The 17,256-nt window shown below is 33.6% G+C and overlaps 2 protein-coding genes across 3 annotated transcripts; one reads left to right on the top strand and one right to left on the bottom strand.

The window, feature by feature from the left end:
* Positions 1-1,911: 1,911 nt before the first annotated feature.
* LOC101250723 (ubiquitin carboxyl-terminal hydrolase 2) lies at positions 1,912-9,712 on the top strand. Its single transcript, XM_004246207.5, has 7 exons — positions 1,912-2,145; positions 2,925-3,001; positions 3,580-3,623; positions 5,736-5,782; positions 8,351-8,397; positions 8,531-8,633; positions 8,723-9,712. Exons 3-7 carry the CDS (start codon positions 3,593-3,595, stop codon positions 9,497-9,499), a joined length of 1,005 nt encoding a protein of 334 aa, XP_004246255.1. The 5' UTR covers positions 1,912-2,145; positions 2,925-3,001; positions 3,580-3,592; the 3' UTR covers positions 9,500-9,712.
* A 4,468-nt stretch (positions 9,713-14,180) lies between these two features.
* LOC101250246 (CBS domain-containing protein CBSX3, mitochondrial) lies at positions 14,181-16,178 on the bottom strand. 2 transcript variants are annotated; one of them, NM_001308004.1, is made up of 6 exons: positions 16,146-16,178; positions 15,521-15,781; positions 15,366-15,447; positions 14,872-14,945; positions 14,724-14,784; positions 14,181-14,643 (listed from the first exon to the last, which is right to left on the bottom strand). In NM_001308004.1, the coding sequence occupies exons 2-6, from the start codon at positions 15,773-15,775 to the stop codon at positions 14,501-14,503; spliced, it is 615 nt and encodes a 204-aa protein (NP_001294933.1). In that variant the 5' UTR covers positions 15,776-15,781; positions 16,146-16,178; the 3' UTR covers positions 14,181-14,500. The 2 variants fall into 2 exon arrangements, with proteins under 2 accessions (NP_001294933.1, NP_001294932.1); NM_001308003.1 differs by lacking the exon at positions 16,146-16,178 and adding an exon at positions 15,890-15,937.
* Positions 16,179-17,256: the final 1,078 nt, after the last annotated feature.

Consider the following 17,256-nt stretch of genomic DNA (forward strand, 5'->3'; position numbering starts at 1 on the left):
GTCCTCAAGTCCGAGGATGATGTCACTTTTAGCTTTACTAGTATTACTGTGTCTAAGACAATTGTTCTTTCCTTATCTTTGAAACTTTGTTGTAAGCCTTTATGAGGCATATTGTAATAGTGTAAGGGTTAATGTCCTATTCTTATACTTCTATGAAGATGGTTATGTGTGAGACAATATTAGACTACATTAATGAATTGGCTATGTTGCATAAATGAGAAGTCTATGAACACTTCATATATGAAGAGTCTATGTAAACTTCATATATGGATAAACGAAAAGTCTAAGTATACTTCATATGTAAAAAATTTATTTTTTCGCATTTTCTCTACCTATGATATGCAATGATGTATGATAAGGGCTAGTTTAAGGCCTTTTCGAGGACGAAGACGCCAGTCATGTCTAGGGATAACTAAAAGTGGAGGGATAACTAATCCAAGGGATAACAAACCTTGGATAAGACCTCTAAGAGGTCGTTTGGTTTGAATACAAGTTATGTTAGGATTAGTTATGCTGGATAAATTATACTGGGATAAGGTACGCTGGATTAGTTTTTATTGGTTGTTTGGTTTGTCATATTCAAATTAATATTCATTGTATAATTTTTAAGAATAAGTTGTTTATTTAAAAAAATACCCTCACCTCATTTAGTATTTTTTTTTTACATTCTCTTTGTAAGCTTTAGTGATTTATTCTTAAAAATAAATTTTCAGCTTATTTAACTTAAATATTTTTGTATGTGCATTTCGTAATTGTGTCGTGTGTTTTAAATAGTTAACTTTCATATTATTTAACTTAAAAATAAAATGTTTATCTTATTTAGCTACAAATAATATTTTCATCTTATTTAGCTTAAAAACAAAACTTTCATCTTATTTAGTTTTAAAATAATATTTCCATCATATTTAGCTTTAAAAAAAAACTCACTTTAAGTTTATCGAAGTAAAAAAAAATTTATTATTGAATTAATCTACATTTAATTATAGATAAAAATATAACTTTTAAGTGAGTAAATAAACTACTTAATGAAAATGAAAATATGTAATTTATTATACCACCCATAGTGAGGCATGACTTATCCAGGAACCCACAGTGAGGCATGACTTATCCAGGACTAATTTACACACCTTATCCTGTGATAGCTTATTCTTAGATTACTACACTATCCCAGTGAGGAATAACTTATTCCAGAACTAATAGTTAATCCTGGGATAAATTACCTTTGCTATCACACTATGAATTAAAGGTCACTCAAAAAATATTCTAGGATTAATTCCTCTTATCCATCACACCAAAAGACCCTAAATGACTAAACTATTCCGTTATTTTTTTTCTTAAATTTCTTTTGTAATTTACTTTCCTTTTATTTATATTGAAATTGTTATAAATGTTCTCTTTTTAATTCTCCAAATCTAAAATTTAATGATTTCACTAATATTTTTTCTCTGTTTTTTCTTAATTTTTTTTTCATTCAAGATAGTTTATCGATAAACAACTTGAAGTATTTGTTTTTTTTTATATTAAAAAAAAAACTTTATCATTGAACAATTTAAGTAGTCTTATATCTGTGTTAAATTTAAGATATACTTGACCACAAAAAAAATAGAAATACATCGTGTCATTAATGATCTTCTTAGTGATAATCACACATTAAAATTAATAACAATATATATATATATATATATGGAATGAAAATTAACAATCTCATAATAACACAAGAATATAAAATTAAAAAAATTTGTAGTAGAGTTTTAAATCAAATACAAAATTAATTGAAAAGTTATGAACTAAAAAGTTGATGAAATATAATTACTGCATTAAAAAGTTGATGAAATATAATTACTGCATTATTAATTTCTGAATTATTAATCTTCGTATTATCAATATTCGTTTAAAAAGACCCCTTAGATCGTGTAATTTCCGCTTTAACACAGGTGCTCATGCCCCAAGCCGGCCCACAACCCATATTCGAATGTGACCCATATTCCAATCAGAAAATCCCTAACTCCCATCTCTCAACTCGTCTTACGTTAAGCCGCAGCTCGTCCCTCAACTCTCATCTCTCAGCTATTCGACTCTTAAGTTCAGGCAAGCCGCTTCTCACTGGCCACTGCTCAGTTCTCGTTCGCGAGTCGCGCCTCGAAGGTCAGTGCTCATCTCGTCCCAACTCTCATCTGGAATGATAAATTAGTAACGGAATCTGATGAACTTGTGGAATACCACACTATTACACGAGTAGCAGTCCAGCACTCTAGAAGTTGGTTATAGAAAGGAAAATTAAAATACACAGGCCGTTTTTAGACATAGATGTGTTGGTACATGTATAACTTGTGAATTCTATTGCTGTAATATTAAACATAAGCATACATTACTAAGACAAACATTTGTTAAAAAACCATCACAAGAGCAAAAGAAATTTTTACATACACATTAAGAGCAAAATCTAGTGAAAACCCATGGCAAGAATATGAAAAAGAATGTACTGCGTCCTCTATTGTTTCTTTTAATCATTGAATGCAGCGTATGCAACTATGTGATTATTTGTGTGATCTGTGAACTGCAATGTACTGCGTCTTTCTGTAATTAAGTTATCTTTATGAAGCTGGACTTTTGTTTGTAACTCTGTTTTAGGGCTGAGCACAAGTTTGTTGAATTCTTTAGTGTTGTTGTCATGACTCTGGATAGTCTTTTTATTCTTATACTCGACTAGTTTGTTAATGTTGCTGCCTGCTGGATTGCTTGACAAGAATTATCAGTTTTGTTTGGATATTTTAGTCAATGATATGGTAAGTTGCAAGTTAAATGCTTGTTGAAATTTGAAGGCAAAAGCCAAACAGTATGGCATAGGTTGTTGGAGTTTGGAGAGTATTGTTGAGTGTTGATTGTTATAAAAGTTAATGTTGATTGTTGTATTATTTGAACAGCAACACATCCACAGGCCACAGCTGATGAGGTTTTGAGGTGAAAACTTTCCTTTTGCACAAACTTGATATTTGAACAGGTAAAATTATGTCCTTTTGAGTTAAGTCATGGCCTAATTTTTGAATTTCTACCCATTAAGTTTTCAACTTCTCTTGAACTGTCAATACATTTGCAAAGCCATAGAATTGGATGTGACATGTAAGAACATGAGAGGTTGAAGAAATTGAACAAAAGTGATTGAATTTTGAAAATGTACCATTGTAATTAAATTTGGTCAAATCAAAAACCAAACCGAACCAAACTGAATTTATTTCAATTTGGTTTGGTTTCACATTTATGCCAAACCGAAAATCGAAAAACCGAACTGAATCGGAACACCCAGACCTAGTACTAAGTGTGGTATTGTTTAATACGGCGCACCTTCATCAGATCTGGTTGTCTCTTTTATGTATGTATATGTATGTATCTCCTTCATTCATCAGATTTTGGTTCCTCCTTGAACTTGCCTGTTGGTTAATTTTGTATTTTTTTTTTGTGGTATGTTTTCATATTTGAGCTAACTGAATTTGGTTGTTTGGAGGCCCTTATTTTTTGGGGCTTTAGGGTTGAGCTGCTCTTGGTTTTTATTTTTTATTAATGGTCTCTCTACTTCTTCAGGTAATTAACAATCATGTCGTGGTGCACTATCGAATCTGATCCTGGTAAGTGTCCCAGCCTTATTTGATCAAGAGTTGAAAGTATAATCCCTACTCCTAATGGCTTTCTGAACATGCCATTAGTCTCTAGCCAAATGGGTAAGACAACAGAATGATGTATTAGATGACCATGTTATAATCTTAAAGGAAAATAAAAAAATAGAAAGATTGTTAGGTTATTGTACTTCAGTCTAATGTAAACAGGAAGATAGTCTCTAATAGAAACTAAGGCACAACACTCAATATCAGCTCTAGCTGCTTCAGTCTCATCTCACATGACTTAACACTTTAAATTGTGAATGTTAGTCATGCCACAATGTTGTTCTCCCTGTGTTCCACTCCCTGCTTGTAATTCAACTTTTATTGGTTTAGATTGCAATATTGCTGCAATGGTCTTGCAGCAATATAACTGTAGATGCGATAAAAGATAACTTTAGATGTCCTTCCTGGCTTCTGGAGAAGTAGCTACTATTAGTTTTAATTATGATTGTCCTTGTAAAATAAAAGCTTTTACAGTTACTGTCAATTAAATCATCAATAGTTCATGGACCTCCGAAAAGAGAAGTTCTTTTTTATCGCTATTTTGTTTTAAGCTATAGGGTTAAAAATGTTTTCAAAGAATAATTTGTGGTTCTGCTAATATATGTAAAATGTTTGCAAACTTGTGTCACATTGACAGAAAGAAGCTATCCTTCACTTTGTTGCATTTTACTAGCCAATGTTTCCCCATTTATCCCCATCCCCTCAAGCACCGTCTTCTGTGCCTTTGGACAATAAAAGTTAGTCTGAAAAGTATTTCAGGGCATATATGCTGCATGCGATGATACACAAATTTTTCCTTATTTTACCCATCCATCAGCAGAGGTTAAGCAATCAGGCTACCTATTCACATCATTAAGTATTAATAAGTGTTATCATCCACATGTCATAAATTATTTTCCTAATTTTGGTAGTTTGTGAATGCAACTTATGGAGTTGTATGTTGAGATGACATCATATTGCTTCATTGATTGGGTGGATCTCCTTTTGTTGAAGGATACCCCGCTCATTTTTGATAACTTGTGTAACGTCTGAATTCTGATGTGCAACTTCTCTTTCTTATAGCACGGTTTTACTGGTGATCTTTGGGATATATGAATTTTATTACATTTAAATGCGAATTCTTCAAACAAAATGAGCTATTGCTATATGAAAATTAAAGTTTTTTATTTATTATTTAATAATGGGTGGCAGTAAGTCTCATGCCCAAAACGTCTCCATGCAGTGATACTATGTTTGAAGTGTTGACCATATCATCAAAAATCTTAAATTGTTGTGGAGAGTACATTAATATATATTTATTATGTCTTTTGACAGTTATGTTGTCTTGCTCAGGTAGTGATAAAAGTTAAAATAAGTTGTTGCGGCCCTAGGCATGAGTGCTTGGATAGGGACACTCAGAAAATCTCTTTCCAGTAAAATTAGGGTGCCAAAAGTGGAGTGATCTCATTCTCAATTAAAGTGGAGTGATACATTTATTTTGTTCTCTTGTTGATGTAAAGATAATTAATTCTCTCAATCGTTGCAACCCCTAGGCATAGGGATCTGGGCCAGAGTCTGAAATCTTTTTCCTAACCTTGTATCAAACGTACATACCATATCTTCTCATCAAACTTAGTCAAATAAGGGCTTGAATGACTATTTGGTGATTCTTTTTTTTTTAATGGATGAGTTTTTAGTGACAGGGAAGAAGGGTTGCAGAGATTCATGTGTGGCTCGAAGACCAGTTTGTTGTGCTGCTTAAGAGGAGAAGAAACAATGCAATGCAATATTCTTCTTCATCTTTATTATTGTGATGCACGCAAGCTGGTCTGGACACAACTATTACCCCATAAAAATTAAAATTCTTCAGTGTGGGTTTTGGGTGTGGGGGAGGAGGAGACTGGTTTCCTATAGTGTTCAATATGAGTGGGAACAATCTAACTTCATTGTTGATGATGGCTACTAAATTTGTGGTTCTAAATCCATCTAATCTCTAAATTTTTAGTCGCTATGATAAGCTTTTCTGATGATCTCCCTGTTTCATTTCACTTGGTAAAACCCTTGAATATGAAAGGTACTGACATTGCTTGCATGCAGGGGTTTTTACCGAACTTATGCAGCAGATGCAAGTAAAAGGTGTGCAGGTATTTTCAGTTTACTCTTAAATTATGATTTGTTTTCTTCAATCTTAGGTGGTTTAATTTCTTAGTTGTGTGGAACAGTTCCACTAAGCAACGAGAATATGCTTTTTGGCGATTTTCTTTCTTTTTTCCTCCTTAATTTGATGATCATATATCTCCCATGTAGTTATTGCTTTTGTACGTGCAATCATGAACTTGAATTCTGTATTAACCAGTTACATGCCAGATGCATGTAATGCGACTTCATGGGGTCGTTATCTTTGCTAGCACCGTATAGAGCTTTGAGGCAAGTTGTATGTTTGTTAAGCTTAGGGGTTTCAAGGAACCTTTTTTTTTTTTTGGTGAGTGGCGAATACCTTTTGTTAGATCTTAGCTGAAGGGAAAAGGTATATAAGCTAGGAAAGGAAATAGCAAAAAGCTTGTCCTTTGTTTTTTCCCTCCATAGTGGTTTTTTCATCTCTCTCCTCTATCCATCCTGTTGTCTTATACAATTATTGCTTTCACTAAAGAGGAAGTGAGAGATTCCATCAACTGATGTGCTCCTGACAAGAGTCTAGGTCCTGATTGATTCACAACGGCCTTCTACCAGAAAGCTTAGGACACCATTAAGCATGCCATATTAGCTGTTCCCAATCATATTCACCGTCATGGTCACATGGTCAAGTCCTTCAATGTCCTTTATTCTCATTCCAAAAAGAAAAGGAGCTATTGAACTTAGAAAATACAAACCCACAAGTTTTCAGGCCACTAGATTGCTTTCATTAAGGGAAGACAAATAATTAATCCTGTATTCATAGCGAATGAGCTTATGGCTTGGAAGTCAAAGTCGGGTGGAAATAGGTTCCTAGTCAAGCTTGATGTTTAAAAGCCTATGACAAACTCAGATGTCCCTATCTTATAACAACCCCCCACCCCTCCCTCCCCTCTTTTCATACCAGTGTTATCAAAGGCTCACCTAAGCCATGAAGCGAGGCTTAAAACGTGCTGAGCACTTCGCCTCACTTTATGTGTGCTTCAATGTCGTAATCAAGGTTCTAAGGTAAACATTTCCTTGCCAATGAGTCTCGTATTAAGAAGTGACTCTGAATAATTGATATTTGACTTAATCGTAATGTTTTTTAAATTTCGTTGGTCTTATTGTCATTCATGTTTATAATTATTAGTCTTGGACTAAACATATATATTTGTATTCCTTTCTCCCTATGCACCTTTTTTTTCCATTATAGCCCACGCTTTATTTGCGCTTAAAGCCCTCACGGACCTTAGAGCTTTTTTGCACTTTTTGCCTTTGATAATAATGTCCATGGAAGGTCTTAGGCCTCATTTGTAGACTGAAGGAAAGTATCCCCAAATATGTTCCTTGTTGCAGGCAATTCAAATTCTATTATTTGTCAATAATAGAGAAGTCAACACATGGAACTCATCTTACGAGGAACCTTAGTAACTGGAAGATAGATGAGCTTATTGACATGCTGAAAACATTAGAGAAATACTCAACAAACCTCCAGATAAAGGACAAACTGAAATGGGGCAACTCTTAGACAATATTATAATTGACTTGTGGCCAAAACTAGTTTGGAAAACAAAACTTCCACCTAAAGTGCTGGTTGGCTCTAAAGGGTGTTTGCCTCACCCAAGACAACCTAACTAAAAAGAACTTTCACTAGCAAACAGATGTTTCATGTTCTAGTCAATCTGCTCCTTCACTGCCCTCTGGCCACAGACATCTGGAATCTGTTTCTAAAGATTTTAGATTGAAATTAGCAGTGCCTTTATCCGTAAGAGATGCCTATGTGAGCAGGAGCTCCACGGAAGTTGACCAGACCATCAGAAAAATCTGAAACATGGTGCCTGCAAATAGTTTCTGGTGTATTTGGATTGAGAGGAATCACAGATGCTTTGATGGCGTATTTACTTCAACAGGATTTTGGAGGCTAGATGTGGGTTAGTCTATTTAGTTGGGCTAACCTTTCCCCTGTTAATAATTTTGATGTTTCTTGAGGATTTTGTCAGCTCATTACTTTTGTAGTACTTCAACTGTATAAAAGCTGACAAGTGTTTGTTTGTTTGTTAAACCCTTTGTATCTTCGTGGTGCTTCCAGAACAAGAGCAACTTAGAAGATGAAGATGAATTGTTTAGCCTTGTTTCACTTTGATGTAAACAGGAGTGTATGGAAGGTCTAGAATCAATTACAGATGTCTAAATCTCTTTGTGATTTTTGTTAAAGGGTTGAAGATCTTCCTGATACACTTCAATTTTAATTAAGAAACCTGTAACTTGTTGTGGCATATTTTTTATTTTGTGGAAATAGAATACAAGTTGTTATTTTCTCCAGAGAATAAGAAAAAAAAACTCTTTCAATATCTTTGTGGTTATCTCATTTCTATATGGAGGAGTTCTTCTGCCCTCACTGTAGAAGCTGATAAGCTATGATTGATATGCTTTTCCTATAAGACAAACCAAAGGAATAGGTGGGGGGATTTGGAAGGATGGACTGTTAAAATGGTTGGTTTACCACATTTTGGGTGATTTGACTTTTTATTTTCTCATACTATTCCATGTTGAAACAGGTTGAGGAGTTGTATTCTTTGGATCTTGATGAGCTCAACAGTCTTAGGTGAATCAAATCTGCCACTTGAGCATTAGTTGTATGGTTTTGTGCGAACAATTTTGTTCTCAGGAGCTTCAAGCTTGCGATTCTCCAAGTTTTTCAAAAAGGAAATAATAATTTATCTTTTTATTTTTTACAGGCCTGTGTTCGGTTTGATATTCCTTTTCAAATGGCGTCCTGGTGAAAAAGATGATCGCCTTGTGATCAAGGACCCAAACCCAAACCTATTCTTTGCTAGTCAGGTCAAATACCTTTACATGATATATGTGGTTAAACTACTAGGAGTTACTTAGCACATTATGACATGTACTTTCTTGATGATGTGAAACAGGTGATAAACAATGCTTGTGCTACCCAAGCAATCCTTTCAATCCTCCTGAACAGTCCAGATGTTGATATTGGCCCAGAATTATCTGCACTAAAAGAATTCACAAAGAATTTCCCACCGGAGCTTAAAGGTTTAGCTATCAATAACAGTGAAGCAATTCGCACAGCACATAATAGTTTTGCAAGACCTGAGCCATTTGTGCCTGAGGAGCAGAAAGCTGCTGGCAAAGATGATGATGTGTATCATTTTATCAGTTATATACCTGTGGACGGTGTGTTGTATGAGCTTGATGGATTGAAGGAGGGACCAATCAGTCTTGGACCATGCCCTGGTGGACAAGGTGATATTGAGTGGTTGCGCATGGTGCAACCAGTTATTCAGGAACGTATTGAGAGGTATTCCCAAAGTGAAATAAGATTCAATCTGATGGCTGTAGTAAAGAACAGGAAAGAGGTGTATACTGCAGAGCTGAAGGAGCTTCAAAAGAGGAGGGAGCGTATTCTGCAGCAGCTGGCTGCATCCCAGTCGGAGAGAGTGGTGGATAGCAGCCAAGTGGAATCACTAAATAAATCCTTAGCAGAGGTAAATTCTGGTATTGAAGCTGTTAGTGATAAGATATTGAGGGAGGAGGAGAAGTTCAAGAAATGGAAAACTGAAAATATCCGTCGGAAGCACAACTATATACCATTTCTGTTCAACTTTTTGAAAATTCTAGCTGAAAAGAAGCAGCTGAGACCTCTTATAGAGAAGGCCAAACAGAAAACCACCAATCCTAGATGAAATTGTCGTATTTGATCAAGTGTTGTTATGACTGGTTTTGAGTTGACCTCTGGATTAACACCTAATACAATTCTTCTCAATTTACTGTTCCATTTGTGGTTTTATGTGCCTGTTTGAGAGCTGCATGCTCCCCAGGCCAAGTTTGAGCACTAATTTGAACTTTTAGTTCTTGTTGAAGGCAATACTAATTTGGTGTTAGATGCTTTCTCTTAATTGCATTTGGCGAATTTTAGAAATCCAGTGCATTTGGCAAGAATGTTAGATCATACCAAAGTGATCATATCTCATTTTAGTTGGGCCAGCCTCTTTCTGGGCTATATATTTGTTATAGTTTAGAATCATTGTGAGATTATGCAGTGAATATTCAGTAGTAGTGTAGTGCTCAAATGGCCAAACTGTGCACATATTTACGAAACTGTACAACTCATCATTCAGCTACCATGGAAAATGACCTTGAATTCAGTACTAGTGTAGCGCCCAAATGACCACTAGTACTGCTTGTTACAGAATTTCTATGGTTCTTTTAGTCTCATTTCTACTATGAAAAAAGTGAAATGTACGTCAAATTTTGATTTAAAGGTTATTCTATTCTAATCCTAGCTCACACCAGGAGTAAATATATTTCGAAGAGGCAATTGAATATCCTATGAGCTTTTGATATTCATTAAAAGATCAAGATATCAAATATTGTCTTTCTGAAAGTCTAGGTAATCAAGTTCCTCAAGATATCTCAAGGAAGTTCAAATTATCAATATATACTACTATCCACTATCGAATCACACTGAAAATTTAAGAATGATGCACAAAATAATCACTTTTCATTTGTTTTTGTGATTGCAATTAATTTACATGCCTAGTGGGGTAGTACATCTCTTCTCTTACAAATCATGTTTGCAAAATATAAAGCTAATTTCTATAATGCCTTCAACAATACTGACATGCAACAATATCTATGATACTAACATCAAAGAAAAAATACCTTCAATCTCTAAAGGGCAACATCTTCTCTTCTAATAGGCCGTTGTCAAAGTACAAAATCGCTCAATTTTTGTGAGTAGTTAAAGTCTTTATCTTTGTTAAAATCATATAAATTGATTAATAAACATTATTTCTTTTATAAAGTTATAACATTATTAATATCTATTAATATTATTGCAACACCTGGGTGTTTAAGATTATTCTTTTGAAAGTTTGATTGTAATACCCGAGCATCCTATTTAAATTGAAATTTGATAAAAATCTCTTTGTATTCCTTCTAAAATGCCTTATTCTTTGGTTATGGTATATCCATAAATATATTTCTTTTTTCAAGTGTTATAATTTTATTTATACTATGATGAAAATAACAAGTTTTGTTATGTTGAAGAATTATTATTATATGGCATCAACTCTATTCAAAATGATTTCTCGTTAATTGTAAATATATGCAAAAGTTAAATGTGTTATCCTGAACTTAAACAATAGCCAAGTGCATGAGTAATTAAAAATGAATTAGATAGTGCTGGCACCACCACTTCCACACATGTGGTGAAATAGTTAAAAAAAAAAAAAAACGAGAATTTAACGAGCTGATACAATACTATTAGATCGGGTGTTACGTTTTGGCACGATATTATTAAATTGGGTGTCACATTTCGACACGATAACATTAAAGGGAAACATATCAAAATAATTAATGTACTCAATCTCCAAAAAAGCTTGGTGTAGAGACATGACTTCTCATTTGTGTTCTTCATATTGCTGAATGATCACATACTTACTTTGGTGTTGTTATCACTTGTACACAGTGACGTGTTCAGAATTTTCGTTCAGGAGGTTCAACAAAAATAAAAGTATAAACATGTAAATAAGCCAACAAAATAAAATTTCAAGGACATAGTAGTATATAGTCTTAGTGGCAGACCCTTGAATTTTTTTAGGTTTAAAACCATGCTTTTAACATATTTTATGAAATAAAAAACAAAAAAAAAGTGCAAAAAAGGAAACTAAATCTAAAAACAAAAAACTAATACTAGAAAAGAAGAAAAAAAAATAGGGAAAAGGGTTAAAAATACCCCTCAACTTTGTTTTATTGGTGAATATGTCCTTGGCGTTAAAATAGAGATATTTTCACCCATGTCGTCACTAATTTCACCATTTATGCCCCTCAATTGGATGGAAAACCCAAATCAATCAGATTACTCAATTTCAACCCGCCCCACCCACCTAATATTATAACCTATTTTTGTTCATCTTCTCCCTCTTTTCTTTTTCAAAAAACTCATTTTTCTCTTTTTATATCCACTTTATTAGCCTTAAATCATCTTTTTTTAAAATCACATTATTCTTTACAATGAAGTGTTTTCTTTCATTTTTACCCAATCTCATCCCATACTCTCGAGCTCTAACTACAATTCCTTCTCAAGATAGCCAGTGAGTAATTCAAAAGCACACAATTTTTTTTTTGCTACAAGAATATAGCCACCACCTGCGCCGCTGTAATCTTTGCCGGATTTTTTCTCTTTCACCAGCAGTAAGTTGTCCACGAGTAGAAAAGATGATGGAGATGAAATGGTATAAATTGGAGGGTTTTCAACCAAAAACCCTTCCTCTTTCAGCAGCCAAACAACAACCACCCTCACTGTACAAAGTTCCGAGCCCACCGCAATCCTCTCTTCTCATCTCCATCTCTGACGAGCCACTACCAACCAACAACCAATAAACAAAACCCAATCTGAAACAACCAAAATTCACTTTTTCGACTTTCTCTAGACCCGCATCGCAAACAGTATCCATCCACCTCCGCGAAATCCCAACTCCGATAGATCGAAGGAAATCAACAACAACAAATTAGAGCACCAAGCTACAATAATTTTTACAATTTTTAAGACCTAACTAGAAAATAATGCTCTGATTGCCTATATTTAATCATTATAGTGTTCTTGTATTTTTGGTTTCGTAGTCATTATTACATTATTTTCAATATTGTTTGGATGTATCGGATGATTATGTTGTTTTTGAAAATGAACACAAGTTTAAAGATGAAGATGAACAAAAAATGGGTTGTATATTCAGGTCGGGTGGTGGATAATTTAAATGAAATTGAATAATTTTTATTTATTTGGGGGTTTTCATCCAATTGAGGGGGTTTAAATGGTGAAATTAGTGACAATAAGGGTAAATATAACTCTATTTTAACGGTAATGGGCAAATATAGCTCTAGTTTAACGGTAAGGGCATAGTCAACCAATAAAACAAAGTTGAGGGGTATTTCTAATCCTTTTCCAAAAAAAATACTAACATAGGCAGTGACATACGCAAAAATTTTTTGTAAGTGGTGTCAATATATAATAAATAAAGACAATATTGATATGATAACACTATATTAATAAAATTGTTCAAAGTGTACTAACAAATAACAACAATATAAATGACTTAGTTTTAACTTTATAACATATTTTTGTTTAGTTTCATTTTGAACAAGTCATTAAATTACAAAAATATCACGCGAACTATATTCTAGTTCAACTGGCTCATTTTATTTCAATTAGAAATTGAAGGTTGGAGGTTCGAATATCAATAATATCAACTTTTATGCAATAATATTACTAGAAAAGCTAAAATCAAACAAAAATATGTGCCTAATGAGGCTTGAACTCGGATTTATATTAGTTTTATCAGTACTTTTTATTTTATTTTCAGATTTTGTATATATAATATTTAGAATTTTCGACGAAGCAGTGTCGGGTGACACCCCTAGACATACAGTTGGTCCACCCCTGAACATAGGGATTCAAACCCTCGACATGAAGCTTAATTTCAAGGGATACGCCGCTGGGATGTCAGTTTCTCCTTGTCATTGAGGGGGTCCAAAATATATATATCCATATAAATACATAAAAATTACCTTATATATATGGTGAACTCCCTGGAACCCACGTGAGTCCGCTCCTACTTATACATGTTGTTTGTTGCTTGTTACCTGCTAAGTGTCATAGTTGATTTTATGTTATTACTTATTACATATTAGTTTCTATTTTGAGTTGACTGATGATATCAACATAGTACATATTGTGCTGTACTGACCTCTACTGGTGTTTTCTTCATTTTTCTTTTCTGGAGTGCAGCCGGTGTAACATCGAGTTTGATTCACCCTTAGCTCTTGTCAGCCTCTAGCAAATAAGATTTCAAGGTGAGCTATTACTTCCAGCTTGTGTTGGATTCTCTTGGTCATGACATGATGTCCTTAGATTTCAGACATAGACTATTCTAATTATTTATTTTGATGTCTTTAATACTCTTAGACTTAATATTTTGAGAATAGATACCCTTGTTGGGATGACTTTCACATGTTGCGAATATTTAATTGACTGTAGAGGTTATTCTATTGGTTACTTCAATAAGTTTTTAGCTTTCACGTTGTGATTTTTTTCCGCTAAGTAGAACTATCGATATAAGTTGAGATTGATTTCGTTGATTCGCTCACCTATGAGGTTGGTACTGCTCATGACTCGTTTTGAATCGTAACACCTATAGAATGAGCTGCCTCATTCGTCATTGGTGGTATACTCACTGCCCTTTGTCTAAATATATTTATAGAACATTCACAGTAACTTGGTTCAATAAAAAATTGAAGCAATATTTTCCCTAGTGTCTAGTATGGGTATTTTAATCTTTGTATATTTAAAAGGTTATGGAACAATTTGAACCTAAAACAATCCCGTTATAGAAATCAAAATGCGAAAAATAAGCTATCCGTATTGGTTAAAGAAACTGATTGGCCAATTGCAAGCAAATCAAATAGTTCAAAAACAGTAGTGTATCTCATTGATCCCAAAATGAAAAGGTCCCATATCCCATGGGCAAACAAACATCAAGCTAGAGAAGATGTAAGGATGTCAACATTTACAAGATCCAGATCGAGTTCTCCCCCAATTGAGACATCTTTGAACTGCAAAGCAGAAACCTTGCAGTCTATCATCTATTTATTTGTTGTTGTCGTCGTCATCAATCATCATCTATCTAGTAACCTCCTTGTATGAAGGCATTCAACCGTTTCAGCTCTTCCCTGTGCTCACCCACAACAGCACGGACAACATCTCCAATGGACACCATCCCTATCATACCTGTCTGATCGATAACTGGAATGTGCCTGATTCGATTATCTGGCAAGTCATACATGGAAAAGCGCGTGAGCGGAGCTGAATAACAGAAATCTACTAGGAAATAGCTAGCTAGTAAACACCTGTCATCAGTTGCATTGCTTTCAGAACTTTGGTTTCAGGTGTGACAGTGATAAGCTTGTTCTGCAATTAGTCATTTTGCATTATTAATAATGTTATACCAAATGCCACCATATTTCTTTTCTTTTCCTCATGATAAGAAAGTTTTACCTCCTCCGTCATGATGTCCCCGACCTTTGTTGATTTGGATGATCTTCCCTGAACTATGATTTTCCGAAGATAATCTGGTTTTAGAAAATTAATGAGAAAGTTGAAGAAAACAGAATAATCACAAGTGTGCTACTTGTTTAACTGTGTGAAATTGAAAACATTGTGGGTTGGATGAGCTTATAGCTTAATGGCTAATAAACCAAAAAATCGATTTCTAACTTGTGGTTTTGGCTTTAAAACACTTAGTGAAAAACTGATTCCGGAACAGTTGGCATTATTCAGATATACATTTCCTCAGGTGAAAATGAAAGAAACAGACAGCCCAATTCGACATTCATGTCAATGCATTCACATATAGATTATGTAAATATCCATTTTGTTCACAATTCATTCACATACAACATGATTGCTAATGAAGGTTGGTTACAGAGGATGAGCTAAAAATGAATGAGATGACATGTATAGGAGGGAGGATAGGTAGATGATTATTATACCCCTCTCTGTAATAATGCCAGCAATAGACTTATTTTCCCCAGATTTGACAACAACCAAGGCTCCTACATTGTGCTGTGTCATCTGTGCATACAAAGAATGAGTTTCTGATAATAGCATAAAATGCAAATAAATAAATAGTATATATGTAACTAACCGATTTGACAGCATCATAAACAGTGTCATCTGTAGTGCACCAGAGCCAGGAGCCATCAGCACCTTTACCTTTGCCCTTCAAAATGTCAGATATTTTTGTGCTTTCAAAACCATGTTCTTCTATACGAGCAGTTAAAGTTGTTTCCTGGCGCACAAACATAAGCTGCCTCCATCCCGACCCCAATCGGACATGTCGTAAAACAGCACTTTTCAACACACTTCCATGAGACAGCATTTGCTTCAATCCTCCTTGCATTTTTGCCTAGAAATATATAAACTTTAATCATAGGTCCAATAGATCCCTAGCTAGCTACTAATAAAATAAAGAAAAGAAGCTGGATATGCTCCATTTTGCTATTTCTAAATCTACCATAACCAAAACAAGTAGCAATCGTTTTATCTGAACAGATCAACACATGTTTCACCGGATTTAATTTTTTTTTAAAAAAAAAGATGAACAGATCAGAAGAAGAGAAGCTGATGTGTCTGTGTGTATATATATATATATATGAATCCCAAGGCTATTTGTTTCATAATCAAATGAATCTTCTATAGATCTATAGAGAGAAAAACAAAAGAAGAACGATGAGTGAAATTAGAGGAGGAGGAGGAGAAGAAGAAGAGACCTTGACAGTGAAAGTAAAGTAAATGAAAAGAACAAGGGTTTGGATAAGAGTTTATCCTATACTTATAACAGGAGGATATGTGTGTTCCAATCGGACCATCCACTGTTTTTGTCGAGATGATCGTCACCCTTCCTTCACCTTTCCACCATTCACTTAATACCACGGACATTTTACTAGGGGTACCACACATTTCATCCCTTCTTTTATATATATATATATATATATATATATATATATATTGCTATGCTATTTTACTCAAAAATACACATTAAAATAAATAATCAAAATATCGAATCTTATTTTTTATTTTATCCTGACATCTTTTGCTAATTCTTATTATCAACCTATGTTTGACATTTGAAATCATAATTTAACTCGCTCGCTTTCTTTTAACAACTGCAAATAAGTATGATTTTTCTGACTTAATATTTAACTAGAAAATTAATTCCTACTTTGTGGTATAACAATAACTTAAAATAATTTTTTATAAAGTACTCTTTACTAATATAACTTGCAAGATTTTAAGTTTATATGATTTTTTTTGGTCAAAATCCTTAAATTCATAAGTTATAATAATAAAATGACAATCAAGAATAAGAATGAAATTAATATTTTTAATATATGATGTTAGCAAAGTAGAAAATTAGTGAATCGTAAATAATTTTGCAATCTAAAATTGATTACTTTTAAATATGTAATACAATATGAATAAAATTTGAATTTTAGAGGCCATCAACTTTTATTGAAAAATAAAAATAAAACTGAAGATATAATAATACTATGAATGACTCAATCTTATCAACATCGAATTAATTAATTTGTTAATTCATTTGTCTTTTTCTGGCATCTAATTCCAGGATAACTTTTTTAATATGTAAATAAACTTTTCATTTCAAAAATTTCTTGTGCTATAAATCAAGAAAAGATTAAAAATAATGTGTTGCAGAAATAGAAAAAAAGATGCACAGTAATATAATATTTATATATAAAAAGAAAAGGACCTTCCAACAAAATCAAAAAATAAGAATTAATTAGCAAAATAGAAAACTTAATAGTAAATAACCTAAACAATCATGAGAGGTACTATTCAATGTATATAAGAAGTTGATAG

The sequence above is a fragment of the Solanum lycopersicum genome, chromosome 9 (assembly GCF_036512215.1).
Source record: "Solanum lycopersicum chromosome 9, SLM_r2.1".
Lineage (NCBI taxonomy): Eukaryota > Viridiplantae > Streptophyta > Magnoliopsida > Solanales > Solanaceae > Solanum > Solanum lycopersicum.